At 49.8% G+C, this 16,050-nt stretch overlaps 7 protein-coding genes across 7 annotated transcripts; 5 read left to right on the forward strand and 2 right to left on the reverse strand.

The window, feature by feature from the left end:
* Positions 1 to 433: 433 nt before the first annotated feature.
* LCP9604111_1744 (uncharacterized protein) lies at positions 434 to 2,338 on the reverse strand (the record flags this gene model as incomplete). Its single annotated transcript, XM_039069144.1, has 4 exons — positions 434 to 1,786; positions 1,839 to 2,077; positions 2,129 to 2,237; positions 2,288 to 2,338. 4 exons carry the CDS (start codon positions 2,336 to 2,338, stop codon positions 434 to 436), a joined length of 1,752 nt encoding a protein of 583 aa, XP_038931871.1.
* Positions 2,339 to 3,334: 996 nt separating this feature from the next.
* preB (alpha-factor pheromone receptor STE2) lies at positions 3,335 to 4,480 on the forward strand (the record flags this gene model as incomplete). The annotated part of the gene is made up of 1 exon (XM_039069145.1): positions 3,335 to 4,480. One exon carries the CDS (start codon positions 3,335 to 3,337, stop codon positions 4,478 to 4,480), a length of 1,146 nt encoding a protein of 381 aa, XP_038931872.1.
* A 606-nt stretch (positions 4,481 to 5,086) lies between these two features.
* LCP9604111_1746 (amphiphysin) lies at positions 5,087 to 6,456 on the reverse strand (the record flags this gene model as incomplete). Its single annotated transcript, XM_039069146.1, has 3 exons — positions 5,087 to 5,109; positions 5,164 to 6,219; positions 6,273 to 6,456. The coding sequence occupies 3 exons, from the start codon at positions 6,454 to 6,456 to the stop codon at positions 5,087 to 5,089; spliced, it is 1,263 nt and encodes a 420-aa protein (XP_038931873.1).
* An 820-nt stretch (positions 6,457 to 7,276) lies between these two features.
* LCP9604111_1747 (IscS subfamily cysteine desulfurase) lies at positions 7,277 to 9,005 on the forward strand (the record flags this gene model as incomplete). The annotated part of the gene is made up of 2 exons (XM_039069147.1): positions 7,277 to 8,377; positions 8,583 to 9,005. 2 exons carry the CDS (start codon positions 7,277 to 7,279, stop codon positions 9,003 to 9,005), a joined length of 1,524 nt encoding a protein of 507 aa, XP_038931874.1.
* A 2,832-nt stretch (positions 9,006 to 11,837) lies between these two features.
* On the forward strand, positions 11,838 to 13,323 carry LCP9604111_1748 (indoleamine 2,3-dioxygenase; the record flags this gene model as incomplete). Its single annotated transcript, XM_039069148.1, has 2 exons — positions 11,838 to 12,128; positions 12,181 to 13,323. The coding sequence occupies 2 exons, from the start codon at positions 11,838 to 11,840 to the stop codon at positions 13,321 to 13,323; spliced, it is 1,434 nt and encodes a 477-aa protein (XP_038931875.1).
* A 568-nt stretch (positions 13,324 to 13,891) lies between these two features.
* On the forward strand, positions 13,892 to 14,400 carry LCP9604111_1749 (uncharacterized protein; the record flags this gene model as incomplete). The annotated part of the gene is made up of 2 exons (XM_039069149.1): positions 13,892 to 14,002; positions 14,065 to 14,400. The coding sequence occupies 2 exons, from the start codon at positions 13,892 to 13,894 to the stop codon at positions 14,398 to 14,400; spliced, it is 447 nt and encodes a 148-aa protein (XP_038931876.1).
* Positions 14,401 to 15,017: 617 nt separating this feature from the next.
* On the forward strand, positions 15,018 to 15,634 carry LCP9604111_1750 (uncharacterized protein; the record flags this gene model as incomplete). Its single annotated transcript, XM_039069151.1, has 2 exons — positions 15,018 to 15,130; positions 15,181 to 15,634. 2 exons carry the CDS (start codon positions 15,018 to 15,020, stop codon positions 15,632 to 15,634), a joined length of 567 nt encoding a protein of 188 aa, XP_038931877.1.
* Positions 15,635 to 16,050: the final 416 nt, after the last annotated feature.

The following is a 16,050-nucleotide window of genomic DNA, read 5'->3' on the forward strand; positions in this document are numbered from 1 at the left end:
ATCCCCCCCCCCCCCCCCCCCCCCCCCCCCCCCCCCCCCCCCCCCCCCCCCCCCCCCCCCCCCCCCCCCCCCCCCCCCCCCCCCCCCCCCCCCCCCCCCCCCCCCCCCCCCCCCCCCCCCGAATTAGCAATGGGAGTCCCTGTCAGTCACAACCCCCTATTCTTATACATACCTCAATCGTTCTAATCAATATGGCAGGCAGTCGAAGATAGGTGGACAATTATACAGTGGGAAGGCTTCAAACCCAAGAGATAAGGGAATTCCAGGATTTGCATAGGTACGAATAGCGTCACATCTATTGAAGTAGAAAGGGAAAGAATCGTGAGTCGCTAGAAGAAAGACAGATCCTCACGTCTAGCTGTTTGTAAACATGGAGGAAAATCAAGGGTATATAACCAGAATATCTAGTCAACAATGCTCAGCATCCGGTAATTCAAGCCACACTCTCATCCAGCCCCATTCCACGTCCGATTTTACGAATCAATGCCCGCTTGAGAAGAGCTTCACGTGCAAGACTCCGTGTATGCCGTGACCAGGAATCGACACCAATAACACCGCGGACCAGCGCAGCCTGCAACGCATAGAGCGCTTGCTGTATACCTTGCTCCTCGGCCACTAAATCATATAGCTGTTTCCCTACCACGGTGGGGGCGACTAGGACGTCATCAATTGGGGGCTGGCCGGCCGGAGTGTCTGGAGTAGCGGAGCTTGAAGCAGCGCCAGAAGCGGAGACAGAGCGGGCCTGCGCGTCTGCAATGGTAGCGTCGGCGCGATGGATAGATTGCTGTAGGACAGCGGTGTTGGATTGGAGGGTCGCATGGAGAGTATTGAGCGCCGAGAGTTCCCCCTGCAGTGTGGTCATAGCGCCATGCAGGGACTGTGATTGTGAGACAAGAGACTGCGCTGCCGTGTCGGATTGAGCAGCGTTAGCACGGAGGGTTTCCGCCAGGGTCTGGGACACGACATGAAGGAGTGCATCTTTCTCTGGGTTTGGCGGGATGGGAGGCGCTGGTCCTGCTGGCGCGATTGAGGGTAGCTCGACTTCAAATGGCGAGGTTAGAAGGTCGGGTGTGTCGGCCTTGATGGGAGCTGCTGGGGGTGGACGGGGATAATTGGATGGGTATGGAGAATGCTGAGGATATGGGGGACCAAGCGGTTGCTGGTGTGGTTGCTGGGGGAATTGCGGCTGCATAGGCAAGTGAGCCCCCGTAGGTTGAGCTTGAAGAGGGAGTTGGCTTAAAGACCCAGCCGCATGATGGAGCGGCGCACCACTGTTTCTATAATACGGTGCTTGACCCTGCGCCGACTGGGGCTGCCCCGCTGGCTGATGGATTGGTGGGTGTGACAAGGGACGAGGACTGCTTATCGGCCCTCCAGTTTGGGCCGGTGGCGCGTAATTCTGGTATGAGTGGATTCTTGGGCTAGCCAATTGTGCGGACACATATGGTTGACGAGAGCCTTGCTCTTTTGGTGGAGGTAGCGGTGGGGAATATTGATATTGATCGACCGGGTGCCGTTGTTGTTGCTGCTGCAGATGTTCTCCAGCCGCGCCTGGCTTCGGCGGAGGCGGGGGTGGAATCTGGCTCTGACGCTGGCCTTGGCTTGTAGGCGGAGACATAGACTGAGCTTGTCTTGAAGATCCGACACCGGGTGGAAGGGGAGGTAAGGGCGGGGGTGTTTGCGCAGCTTCCAGCTGAGGATGTGGCACTTGTTGTCTGTATCGGACTGGTGGCTCCTTGGCAAATACATCCTGAAGAATAGAAAGAAGATCGGCAATGTTGGATCTCTGTGAATAAAATAGTCAGCGGTCTGTAAACCCATATCTTGCGAGCACTAACCTCCCAGGCTTCAGCCCAGTGTGCTAGATAGTGGTGGTACACCTGTCCCTCCAGCGTCACATGTTGCCCAACTCGGACAGCCATTTCCTGCGTCGGCGTCACGTAGGCAATTGGAGGGTCGCGTGGGTATGTATTTGGAATCCAAAGCGCAATGGGAAATCGATATGTCGTTCCTCGGAAGGTGACAGGCAACGTGCCCACAAGATGAAGGAGGAGGGCCGAGAACCCTGTCTCGTAGGCTGCTGGGCATTAGAAAATATGAATCGCATAAGAAACATATGGACACTCACTGTAGACATCTGTTCGAGGGGAGAGCGAGGGGTACTGGGAGAGCGCATTGGCGACATCGTGGTAGGTCCGGTTTGGGTCGCGGTAGGTCTGTTGTGGATCATAGTGATCCTGGAGGGGTTTAGTAGGTCGGATAACATGAAGTTTTCGGAGAGACCAACTTTGGACAGGACACTATACAGCCAATTCAGTGTCCTCTGAGGGACCGCCATAGCGAGAGGAATGATGGAAAAGGGTTGGAGGCGCGACAGTTTCCTCTTCCCCGCAGAGTTTCTTGGCGAAGTATGGACCTTGTGGTCTTTTCAAAATGTTGTATTAGAAGATATATTTTGATAGGAGATACTATTTCTTAGTAGTCTTAGTCTCTATGATCTAGGTATAGGTGACAAGGTAGTTCCAGTGTACGGAGCATAACTACTAAGCAACTTGGTGACACCTCCACTGCGCCTTAACTACATCTCCGTACACCTTACACCTCACCTCACCATTTCATCATTGAAATAATCTTGTCTTGCTTTTGTCCCTTCGTAACACGAGAAGATACAGGTTCGAGTCTGAATAAATAATAGCACTCCTTTTGCTGCTGAAGTCTCGAGGAGCGAGACAGATTCGCTAAATGATAGGCTAATGGTCTGAATCAGAGACCTCTGTCTTATATGACACGTCCAGGCCTCTCCAGAACTCTATCGACAAGGCACATCCTTGAGATCCTCGAATCCCTGGAACTCATTGACATCGTTAAAATCCTCGAAATCCTTGAGTCGGGGTTTGTATCCCTGGAAACCCGGAACAAAGAAAACCAAGCTTGAGCTTCGCAAGCCAGTGATATTCACAAGAAAGCCTGAGTATTCTGAAGATCTCATGCAGCCATTATCACCCGGTACCTAGAAATTGATGGGCTCCTTTGTTTCATTTAATATTGTTCTTCCCATTCCCTTAGTATTGTTCTTTTACTCACATTGAAGGGCATAATGATCTGGACCTGGACTGATTATTATACATTGCCTTCGCCATTGTCTGTCTCGGTCTCTATGACGCTGGCCATTCACCCTGATTCTCTTGATGATATTGCTGATTTATATTTACAAGTCCTACAAGGGCTTTTAAAACAGACCTCATCTTCTAACATGCATACTTCGACCTAACTTCAGAACTATCTATGTGACCACTCCTTTAATTCTTTCAACTGAACTTCAATTACCAAAGTCATGGCGGCGACACCATCTCCAAGTCCCGGATTCGATCCATCCACCCAGACCGTCATCTTCCACCTACGAGATGGCACTGAGTTACCCGTCTCAGTACAAGCACTGGACATCTTCGTCATGTACAATGTCCGGGTATGCATCAACTACGGTTGCCAGTTTGGGGCATCGCTCACGTTGCTGGTTATTCTTCTGCTTTTGACCCATTCCGACAAGCGCCGTTCGGCGGTTTTTATCCTGAACGCCCTGGCGTTGTTCCTCAACAGCGGGCGTCTGCTTTTCCAAGTCATCCACTTCTCTACTGGATTCGAAACGGTATATCCATTCGTCTCCGGCGACTATTCATCCGTGCCGTGGAGCGCATACGCCATTTCCATCGTGGCTGTCGTTCTCACCACCCTAGTCGTCGTCTGCATCGAAGCATCACTTGTGATTCAAGTGCACGTTGTTTGCTCTACACTATGTCGTCGATACCGACATCCTCTCCTAGTGTTATCTGTTCTGGTCGCCCTGGTGCCGATTGGATTCCGCTGTGCATGGATGGTTGTGAACTGCAAGGCCATCATCACACTCAACTACATGTCTGATATATGGTGGATAGAAAGCGCAACCAACATCTGCGTCACCATCAGCATCTGCTTCTTCTGCGTCATCTTCGTCACCAAGCTCGGATTCGCCATCAAACAGCGCCGCCGACTCGGCGTGCGCGAATTCGGCCCGATGAAAGTCATCTTCGTCATGGGCTGCCAGACCATGGTTGTCCCCGCCATCTTCTCCATCGTCCAGTACTACATCACTGTGCCAGAACTGGCCTCCAATGTGGTGACATTGGTCGTCATCTCACTCCCACTCTCGTCAATCTGGGCGGGTGCCGCCCTCGAGCACTCCCGACGTACCGGAAGCCAAGATCCTCAACGCCGACGCAACTTATGGCGGGTCCTTGCTGGTGGTGCAGAAAGCTTACTGTCTCCCACAAAGGACAGTCCAACGAGCCTGACTGCTATGACTGCTGCGCAGACTCTGTGCTACTCGGACCATACCATGAGCAAGAGCTCATACAACTCGCGCGACAACGATGCTTTCTATGGAATATCGGTTGAACACGATATTACGATCAATCGAGTTCAAAGAAACAATGAGATCGTGTGATGAGCACAGCGCTCCGCAATTCAGAGATACCCTCCTTTCATTTCGATGTACAGGATCTTGGCCAGACATCGACTTTACGCGTAAATTGTTTTTTTTTTTTTCTTTTTTTCTTCAATTGGGTTCTATACTGGCTCACCATTCCGTTTGGCTCAATCTGCAAAGTGTAAATGCATTCTTAATACCAAGTCATATTCATTATTTTTCACTCCTTGCTTTCGAGAGCCATAGTTGCATTACATGACGTTTGACTGCATTGTAGATCTACGAGTGGGTGAACTTGAGGGTTTCCCATGTTCTTTCTCACTAATAGTAAGTGTCTATATTGAGGACAGGTTCTGCTCTGAAGTTCAAATGGAGTCTCAACAGTAAGAAAGAAGTTGAGTATACCATCGAGGATGGGATTAGAATACATATATGTATGAAGCTTGTGCAATAAATACAGCCAGTCTACTGAATGCAACAAATTGCGATGAGCAGAGTCAAGTGAATTAACAATACATAAAAAAAAGCCACAAATATTTACAGGTGAAACGCTCTATGTTCAGAACCACATGTGCGCCAGAGCCAAAGGACAAAAAGGAGCTAGAAAATTAATAGTATCCGGTGCTAATTCAGTTCCACATAGTTGGCTAGGAATGTTAGAAAACGTAATAAATTGAACAAGAAAGACTTGAAACACTTACCCGGAAACTGGCCCTCCCGACCTCCAATTCGCCCAGACCACCATTCATTGGTATTTTCAGAGCGCTGGGTAATCTCAATAACATCACCAGCTGAGAATCCCAGATCACCGTGTGCCTGAGCCTCGTAGTCATAAAGAGCGGTGACAGTCTCAACCGGCTTACTGAGATGGGACGGCTTCGCCTTTGGAGGAGGCGGGGCGGCCTTGCTCTTGGCGGCGGAAGAGAAGCTGCCTGTCGGGCTAGCGCCGGCAGACGAATAAGGTGGTGGAGGGTTGTCATCGGTGGCGGTGGAGGCGGAACGGCCTCGGCCGATGGAGCCTTTGGTATCGGATCTCTTGCTATCGGATCTCTTGATATCGCCTGCCTTGCCCGGAGGGCCTAGTTTGGATCCAGAGCGGCGGACGCCTTGGGTTTTAAAGTGCACGATGGTAAGGGCTTCAGCTTGTTCCTGGATATTGCCGCGCTTCTGCTCAAAGGCCTCTTCCACGTCGAGTTCAAGATTGAAATAGGCGATGTTCATACCCTGCATTCGTTCGTGGAGGGTGTAGAAGACGTTGAGTTGCATATAGTAGAAAGACTGGAAGAGCGGGCGGATGAACTCGGCTTCGAGGGCGAACAGCTTGGGCAGTTCGTCCTTTAGTAAATCGTTGTAATAGTTAAACTCCTGGGTTGCCACCTCAACATCGTTCTCGGCTTTGTATAGTGCTTTCTCGTCTTTGAGCGATTTGTCCTTTTTCTCTTCGAGCTTTTTCAGTGTCGCGTTGCGGCGATCAAAGTCCAGCTTCTTGTGATCACGCTTAACCGCGACCTTCCGGATCACCTTGATCACCTCGAGCAGCTGGTCGGCCGGGCTGATAATGCGGCTGTTGATCATCTCCAGCTCGGGGGCTAGGGCCTCTTGGAGTTCCTGGACAATGACTTCATATTCCTCACAGGCCTGGATGCCCTCGGCATTTCCTTCGAATTGGTAGGAGGTGGGATCGGAGGCGCGACCGGAGATGGGTTTGTAGATTTCGGCGACTGCTTTGGAGAATTCAATTTGGTGGCTCAACATGCCTGCGCACGCGATCAGTAGGGAGAGGTATAGAGTGGAGAGATCAAAGAGTTACCATTAATGGCAGAAAAGTATTTCTTGGACTCATCGTGGAGCTTCTTGGTCTCTCGCTCGAGCTCATCAAAGCGGCGTTCGGCATCGGTATAGACAGCATCCTTGGAATGCTCACCGATGTTGAACTTGACCTTGAACTGCTGTGGCGCACGCGCAATACTCTTCTGGAAGCCTTTAAAACTCATGATGTGGAGTATATTAAGGAGAGAAGTGAAGAAGAGAAAGTGCCAAGGTGGGGGGAAAGAAGAAGAAGGAACCCAAACCTTTTCAATGACATAAGACTTGGCCAGCGTTGTACGGAGCTGATGTCCAGTGTGGCTGTACCCATTTCCTTTTATACTATTCCACGCTATTTTGTACTATTCTATACGCTACTGTTCTGCCCTATGATCATGTGGCGCATATCTTCTTAGGCACCTGGATTACGACCTACAACATACATACTACATACGGTAGTACTTCAACTCCTGTCCATGTTCTATAGTGTATAGTTACAGAGTACTCCGTACATATTTTAGCTCTAAACACCTCGAATGGTTACAGTGCTTACATCTCTACTCTCGACGACCTCAAGAACTGTTTCTCTTTCCTCGGCAGCCTTACCCGAGAATGTCCTAAGATCAAATTAAGGACCCCAGTCCGTTCGTCATCATTGGGCCATTCTTCCTTGGGACGTGCGGGGGGGGGTGACTTGGCAATGAGATGAAATGGGTGAATACAAGAAGTCGGAAGAAAGAGGGCTCTAAAATGATCAAATTAGAATCCTCAAGACTGTTATAAAACAGAGAAATGAAGATCTGATATAGTCATGGACGCCCTGGATACTTATACCCGAAAGGGGAAAGCTCATAACTCCGTCATGCCTCAGGCATCACGGATAAACTCAATTGGGAAAACCCCGAGATCTTTAGTCATTGGGAGGAGATGCAAGTGATAACTAACAAAAAGTCGTAGCGTTTCCTTTTCATCCCACCTTCAAGGATATCGGCACAAATCATCTCCATAATGACAAGTGCTGTTCCCACTGCTTGGAGACAGGCCTCTGCCTTCTCCAGGCGTCTTTCAACTTATGGTTCCCGAGCTCCTCGAGTCCTCGCCACCGGGCTGCGCGGTGCTCGTTCTTATGTATCCGAAACAAAAGTTGGCCAAGCCCAGGTTAACATCGAGACTGCCATCAAGGAGGAACAAAAGGCATTCATGAACCAGTCCCACATGGCGCCCCAGAGCGTCAAGCTGCCTGGCTCGGCAACCTCCGGTGACGCCGCGTTGAGCCCTTCGGCCGGCATCCTGAAGCAAGCCACCGTTATGGACCAGGGCACCCGGCCCATCTACCTTGATATGCAGGCCACTACACCTCTGGACCCTCGCGTTCTGGATGCTATGCTTCCTTACCTCACCGGCATTTACGGTAACCCGCACTCGCGCACACACGCCTACGGTTGGGAGTCGGAGAAGGGAGTTGAGGAGGCTCGCGAGCATATCGCCAAGCTGATTGGGGCCGACCCAAAGGAGATTATCTTTACAAGTGGTGCGACGGAGAGTAACAATATGAGTTTGAAGGGCGTGGCACGGTTCTTTGGTCGCTCGGGAAAGAAAAATCATATCATCACTACCCAGACTGAACACAAGTGTGTGCTCGACAGTTGCCGACACTTGCAGGATGAAGGTTTCGAGGTGACTTACCTGCCAGTGCAGAGCAACGGTTTGATCCGCATGTCGGATCTTGAAGAGGCCATGCGTCCCGAGACTTGCATTGTCAGTGTCATGGCTGTTAACAATGAGATCGGTGTGATCCAGCCGATGGAGGAGATTGGCCGTCTCTGTCGGTCCAAGAAGGTGTTCTTCCACACCGACGCTGCCCAGGCTGTTGGAAAGATTCCGTTGGATGTGAACAAGCTGAACATCGATCTGATGTCGATTTCCAGCCACAAGATCTACGGCCCTAAGGGTATTGGTGCTTGCTTCGTGCGTCGTCGCCCGCGTGTCCGTCTCGATCCTCTCATCACTGGTGGTGGACAGGAAAGAGGTCTACGTAGTGGCACCTTGGCTCCTTCCCTGGTCGTGGGCTTTGGCGAGGCATGCCGAATTGCTGCCCAAGATATGGAGGTAAGCTCTTTCCCATTTTCTATTTCCCGTTTCCATCATTGCTGCCATTATTACGCACTGTGATAGACCTTTTGGAGACTAGGTAATCCGTGTTCTTGGACATGGTACTCAGTTCCAATGACGTCAGGCGCGGGCGTAATGCTGGCAGACAGATGAACTCTATCTTTCCCGTCGGAAAACAGTATGCTAACTGACTGGTTAATAGTACGACACTAAACACATCGATCGCCTGTCGAAGCGTCTGAGCGAGGGCCTCCTTGCAATGGAACACACCACGCTAAACGGTGACCCCGAGCACCACTACCCTGGCTGCGTGAACATCTCATTCGCCTACGTTGAGGGTGAATCCCTACTGATGGCGCTGAACGACATTGCGCTGTCATCGGGCAGTGCCTGTACCTCCGCCTCTCTGGAACCCAGCTACGTGCTGCGCGCTTTGGGCAGCAGTGACGAGAGTGCGCACAGCAGTATCCGTTTCGGTATTGGTCGATTCACCTCGGACGAGGAGATTGACTACGTTCTCAAGGCTGTCCAGGCTCGTGTATCTTTCTTGCGCGAACTGAGCCCGCTTTGGGAGTTGGTTCAGGAGGGAGTTGATTTGAACACGATCGAGTGGAGCCAGCATTGATCATATTAATTTTATTTTGAGAGCAAAAGCCCATTAGGGACGGCGTTGAAGTGTAACAACATCGGATTTGTACAGACTGGAAATAATCACCACGCAATTAAATACTCTCTATCTTCCCTCTAAGCCCCGATGCCTTGTACGTCACCTGGATTACCTCAAGGGCTCCCCGGGGTCTAAGATATCACTCGAGTAAGACCTATGTCTTGTATGATCAGTCTGTAATATGAACAGCATTTAATTAATTTGGAATTTTCTCTCGGCCCAAAACCCACCGTAGTCTGAAGGCTGTCTACTCTTTGGCAAAGAAGTTAAATTTATCTACCGAGAGTCAATTCGTAGGTTGCACTTGATTTCCACGATGCATCTATTCCTCATCCTTTGCACATTCGGGGGTAATGCAGCCGCTCTCCCTGGTCACCGATCACCGGAGCTTCAAGTGGTAACCTCTTCCGGCTCTTTGAATGGGATATACAACGACTCAGCACACACAGTACGGGCATTTCTTGGGACTCCATATCGCCAGAGTTCCATATCTTATACGGAAGAATGCTCCAAATAGACTCATCGGAGTACGTATGCACCTGTGGACAGGGATTGCCGAAGGAGGATGCATCGATGGGGCTTTGGGGTGGTGATTTTGGGCGTCGTGGTGCCCATCGCAGTTCTTGGACTGGGGGCTCGGCATATGTCTGAAGACTGTTTGTATTTGAATATCTGGGCACCTTCTGTCAAGCATCGAGGCTTTAGGGGACTTCAAAAAGCTGCAGTCATGATTTTCATTCATGGAGGGAGCTGTGACACTGGTGCTAGTTCGGTTGCCTACTACGATGGCACGAATTCGGTACGGAATCACGACGATCTGATTGTTGTTACTTTTAAGTAAGGAGATGCTGGGTTTTGGCTATTAGATTTACTAAACTCTGGCCAGTTATCGGCTCAATGTTTCTTGGATTTCTGAATGCCAGGTATCGACCCTTCCGAGCAGAATCTTGGACTCCTGGACCAGGTAGATATTGAGAATCTGTGGTTGAGAGAGTACGAATGAACTGACCATATTTAGCGATTGGCAATCCAGTGGGGTCATGAAAATATAGCCGAATTCAGTGGTGATCCAGATAGGATTCTTCTGTTTGGTCAATCTGCTGGAGCTGCTTCGGTTGATATCCATTCATATGCAGTGAGCACGTCGTTTCTATATTGGTGTTTTCATATATGAATAACCTCTGATAGTACCCTGAAAATCCGCTCGCTAGTGCATTTGCTCTTCATTCCGGTACCGCTCCGTTACTGGTTTAACCATTCGAGTGAATCGGCAGGTGCCCACTTGGAGGTATCTATACCATGGATATTTTACCAATCTCAGCCCACCTCCATGGCTTGGAGCATATCACGGGGGTAAGAAGAAAGCAGCTATTTGCTTGCTGGTTTGATTAAGAGCATGATGACAGCTGAGATACCTTTGGTTTTTGGAACTATAACATGTCTATGATCCCTTTGTCAGCCAAGGTTAGTGTCAGGCATTGCGTGGATTGACGAATTTCTTGGGGCTTGGGTTGCATTTGCCAAGGATCCTCGTACGGGACTGAGCAAATATGGGTGGCCAGCGTTCAGCTTTGATCGTAGATTGATGTTCTCTCGTTTGTGATTTGAGGCTGATCATGGGATGGAGCCAACCTTGATCAACCTCGCTCTGAATAACACTGTTCAGGCAGTATTTACTGGGAGTTCCTGGGATCTCTTGTGAAGTCACTCGGTCTGAGCTGTAAGTTTGGCGGAGTTATATTGTGCTACGATGGGAGAGCTAGGTATTTCCAGACTCGTTTGAAATGTGTTCCATGATATTTACCGAGCCTTGCATGGATAGGAGTCTACCCCGTATACGTACGTACCTTGAGGCCTATGATGTATACCTCGGACCTCGGCCAGACTTATTATTAATCAGTGATGCCTTATGCATCAGGCATATATTCTTATTTATGAATATGGACCTTTATTATGGGTAGGAAAGAAAAGAAAAAAAAAGAAGGATCAAATATGCCCAAATACCAAAGTAGCATGAGGTCCGATCTAAATCCCCGGCTATGCATCCTTCAGATCAAGGTTGGCGATCCTGAGTGAAGCGAATTCGAAGCCAAAATAAGCGAAAAGGGCGAGAATACCGCAAATGGCCCTGTCGGCCGTGTCTTGGCCGGTTTAGGCCCTTTGCCTGGCACTCAGTTTCGCCTTCGCTTAATTTGCACTCCACTTGGGTCTCGCGGATGCACCCAGTCCCTCTTGGCGTGCTATCATTTGATTGTATAGCCATATAAAATGTACCTGGTCTCTCTCCCTGATCGACCGGATCGCCCTGCTCGACTCCTCTAAAACTTCCCCGAGGTCCTCTAAAAAGAGTCACTTTCCCTCCTATGTCGGAGCCCTTGCAACTTTATTATTCTCGTCCCCTTTATCCTATTGCTCTTAGTTAACGACTAACGGAATGATTAGAAATGGTCTGACGGTCTTACCCATCCAGGGATCCCCGGTGAAATTACGTGCTGAACTGCCGGCGAAAACTCTGACTATTTAGCCCAGATCGTGCCATTTTCTTCATGCGACGTTGGTAGAATCCAAATATTATTCTCTTTCTCTTCCGTCATCATCCGCAGACATCCAACCTGGGGAAGCCAAGTCATACATCTGGCTCCGGATTATTCCCGGTCTCTCTGGTCTGATTTTCTGGTATAATCCCATATAATCCTTTTGTTCCATTTTCAACTTCTCAATCTCTCAACTCTGATTCTTGCATTTATTATATTTATATACTTTGAACCCTTGAATCCTTGAATATCTGTTATGTTGTCTCCGGTGCCAAATCCCGCCGATTATGGAATCACTGCCGATTATGGTTTCCTTTCCGCAGAACTTCCTTTAGAGGTGCTCCCCGATCCTTACTACGCCGAATGGGAGATGATAATTGGCAATCTCCACCCATTGATATTGAGCAAACGGCTGCATTCGGTCGTGGACACTCTGCCTATACTTTCGGCCACGCACCTGCAGACGGAGGCTGAGTGGCGTCGTGCATATGTCATACTGGCGTTCATTCTGCACGGCTATGTCTGGGGTGGCGATTCACCCACAGAGGTACCGGCCCATCCTATTGGTTGAAAAAGTAGATGTACTGATTCTTTAAAAGAGGATTCCACCTCAACTTACAGTACCCTTATTTGAAGTCTGTGAACGACTCGAATTACCCCCCGTTGCAACATATGCTGGAGTCTGCCTTTGGAACTACAAGCCGATCTTCTCCGATGAGCCAGCCACCAGCCTGGATAACCTAGCATGTCTACAAACCTTCACCGGATCTCTAGATGAGCAATGGTTCTACCTAGTGTCAGTCGCCATAGAAGCACGTGGGGGCCCTTCTATTCCCCTGATGATTCGGGCCATCACGGCGGCCCGCACAGGAAACAGCCAGACTGTCACCGAGTGCCTGCAGAGACTAGCGGAAATCATCGATGAGACCAACACACTGCTACAGAGGATGTATGAGAACTGCGATCCATACGTCTTCTACAACCGCATTCGTCCTTATCTAGCTGGAAGTAAAAATATGTGTGATGCCGGATTGCCAAATGGGCTGTTGTACGACGACGGCCACAATCCCGAGTACCGGCAATACGGAGGGGGCAGCAACGCCCAAAGCTCACTCATCCAATTCTTCGACATTGTCCTCGGAGTGGAACACCGACCCACCGGTACAAGTCGCAGCGACAGTGAACAAAGCCCCGAAGCCAGCACCAAATCCCGAAACAGCTTCATCCACGACATGCGCACCTACATGCCTGGCCCCCACCGGCGCTTCCTTGAGCATATCGACTCGGTAGCGAACATCCGCTCCTTTGTCGAGGCGCGACGCGGAGACTCGGCGCTGTGCATTGCCTACGATGCCTGTCTAGCCATGCTGCGCGTGCTACGTGATAAACATATTACCATGGTGTCACGCTATATTATCTTACAGTCCCGCAGCTCACGTCAGCCTGCCAACTCCAACTCCCCAGCAGCGACGAATCTTGCAAGCGCCGCTCCGACCGACAAGAGGAAGCTGCGGGGTACTGGTGGCACGGCGCTCATCCCGTTCCTCAAACAGGCTCGAGACGAGACTGGAGAGCCTGCCATTGATGCCTGGGCACGACGGTTGCTGAGCAATGGCCCTGCAGATAAAAAGTTCGCTGCGCTGAGCAAGGTTGGCGAGCATGCGGATGGTCATCTGGAGGTTGTCGGTCTCTGTGGCACATGGACAGCTGAGGAAAACGAGGGTGGAATTTGTCACTGGTAGTCGTATAACTAGTTTCACGTTTGCGTTTAGTCTTCCTTCGAGCGTGGCATTGCATGGGATTTATGCCGTACGCGGCGACTGGTGTTTGGGAACTTGCATGAACTTATGGTTATTACTATGCTGTATAAAATACATTCCACCTGGCTGTGAGAAAGATAATGCTTTTTTTGTATGGACTATATTGTACTTGTACCCATAGACCACACTATAGAAATTATCTTTCGATACCCCTGTACGAATCATCAACATTCATCAACATTGATGTAATGACGCTTGTCCCTGGCCTGAACAAAACTCGTCATGCACGCGCGTATACCTGATATTCACGTGACGTGACATCATCCAATGACGTAGTTCATCACGATAATGGTGGACTTTGTAGAACTTCAATCTTGGAAGACCACATTGGCCCATTGGAGAATGCCCTGGAACATGTGGCTTGATAACAAAATGCCTTGTGTATATAAGTGGCCTTCCTGCCACGACTCTCAGTAACTAATTCATCAACCACTTCAATCCTCAAACATCTCTCATATCTTCACTACCACTACCACTTCCAACCATCATCATGACTAACAACACTGGCAACGCCTCGACCAATGAGTCGTACCTCGAGCAAGCCTCCGATCTTGCTTCGCGCGCCATCGGAACCGTGACTGGCACCAACACCTCCACTCAGGTAAGCAATCCACTTTAATCCCAACATCATCCCACTGTCTACAACAACTAACCCTACCTCAGACCGACGAACACAAGCACGAAGCCAAGCGAGACGATGGATCCTGGGACCAGACCATCGGCTCCGCCAAGGAGTCCGTCGGCAACCTGATCGGCAACCAGACCCTGCGCCGCACCGGAGCCGAGCAGAACGCCGCCGGAAAGGAGCAGGAAGCCAAGAGCCAGCTCCAGAACTGGGGCGAGGGCATTGAGAACCGCGCTCAGGGTGCTATTGGATCCATTGGTGCTGCTGTCACTGGTAACCGCTCCGAGGAGGATAAGTACCGTGACTTGCATGACGAGGGAAAGGCCCATCAGCTCAGTGCTGAGGCTGATATGATCAAGAAGAATGCTGCTTAGGCTTGACTTGAGATGAGATCTTGAGTTTGGGTTTTTCTTTGGTCGCTTGTTTCATTATCTTTCTTTGGTCAGGCCTGTTTTATTATCACGACTTCTACGATATGATATCCAATTGATGCCATGTTTTTATTTTACTTCTATCTTCTGCTTGTAACAGTGTATGATATATATGTAACGAGTCAAGTTTTATAACGCCATCACCTAACTACAGCACGCTTTACCTGAGAACTCTTCCTCTTTCTCTATTTGAGCTATGGTAATTAAGGCACAGGTCTCGATACATGTGAATTCTACATGGATCGACCGCAGATCATCCAGCCCCTCTATGCAATGCTACATCGACATCCCCTGCATTTCCCCGCAAAGAAGTAATAAGTAATTTCCCGAGGACCAGACAGATTGGCATCTGATTCCGAGGCTGGAGAAGATCTAGAAACTCGGAATTTTACGAATTAAATTAGCAAGCTATTTGGGGACTAATTGTATATTCCATGCCACTGTAGACTAATGCGGAGAGATCTTAGCCAAGCAGGTTAAGCATTTGATATACCGACTCTGCCCCATCTGAGTACCTAGTCTGTATACCTTTTGTCTCTTTCTTCTCTGCACTTGACAAAATGAAATTCACGACAGCTTTCCTCTTTGCCGCAACAGCCTGGGGTGCTCAACACCACCACCGACGAGATACCACAAATAACGGCATCAACCTTAGTGCAATCACGAGCGCACTGTATGTGACTCTTTCCCTGAATATCTTTCAACCCACTAACAATCCCACAGTGAGAATCTAATGGCCAACCAAACAGCCAGCGCGAATTTCGCCAACATCTCGCCGCCGCCCAAGTCGCTCATCCCCGAGATCCTGTCAGTCGTGCCCGTATCCGTCATCTGGGAACTCATCAACCCAGCGGAGCGCAGTTCCCTCGCCAGCCAATTCAAGGCCGGTACTACCCCAGCCTGGTACAGCGCTCTCCCATCGGATGTGCAAAGCTACATGTCGGTGGTCAAGTCGCAGATCTCGGCGGGGGCATTGACAGCCACAACGTCTGAGATCAACGCTGTGGCAAATACAGGGACTGCAGCGACTGTTACAGCAACAGCCTCTGTGACCGGTGCCACTGCTGGAGGATTGGCAAGCTCGACTTCGTCGAAGGGTGCGGCTGCACAGCCCACGGGCCTGACCGTGTCGGCGTTGGGGGCGCTGGGTGTGCTTGGACTGGCACTAGCTCTGTGATGGAAGGATCTACACGAATTGCGTACTTTTTACGGAGTAAATACGATTGTGATGAGAGATGTTTTCCGAAATTCAAAAGATTGGTTCCGTTTACACGTGAATTCGAGTATAATTATTTCCTTTTCGCTTATCTTTTCTATACAATGCACGTATGGTGGAGCTCAAGATCGTTACATTAAGCACATGCCGTCCCTTTTCTTATAGATTGAATTTAATATAGAAGTATGCAAATGGCATCATGGTATAAAGTATATGCAGGGTTCTTTTGTAGACAAAAGGGACAGCCTTTGCCGATCACTACTAAACCGAACCTCTCCTCCGAGGTTCAGGGCAGGCATTGTGAGACAAGCAAATGTCGCTAACCCCAAAAAAGGGCAAAAAAGGGATCTACTCGACGATCTTCCACTAAAAGGCGA

Source organism: Penicillium roqueforti (genome assembly GCF_015533775.1).
Source record: "Penicillium roqueforti strain LCP96 04111 chromosome Unknown scaffold_02, whole genome shotgun sequence".
NCBI lineage: Eukaryota > Fungi > Ascomycota > Eurotiomycetes > Eurotiales > Aspergillaceae > Penicillium > Penicillium roqueforti.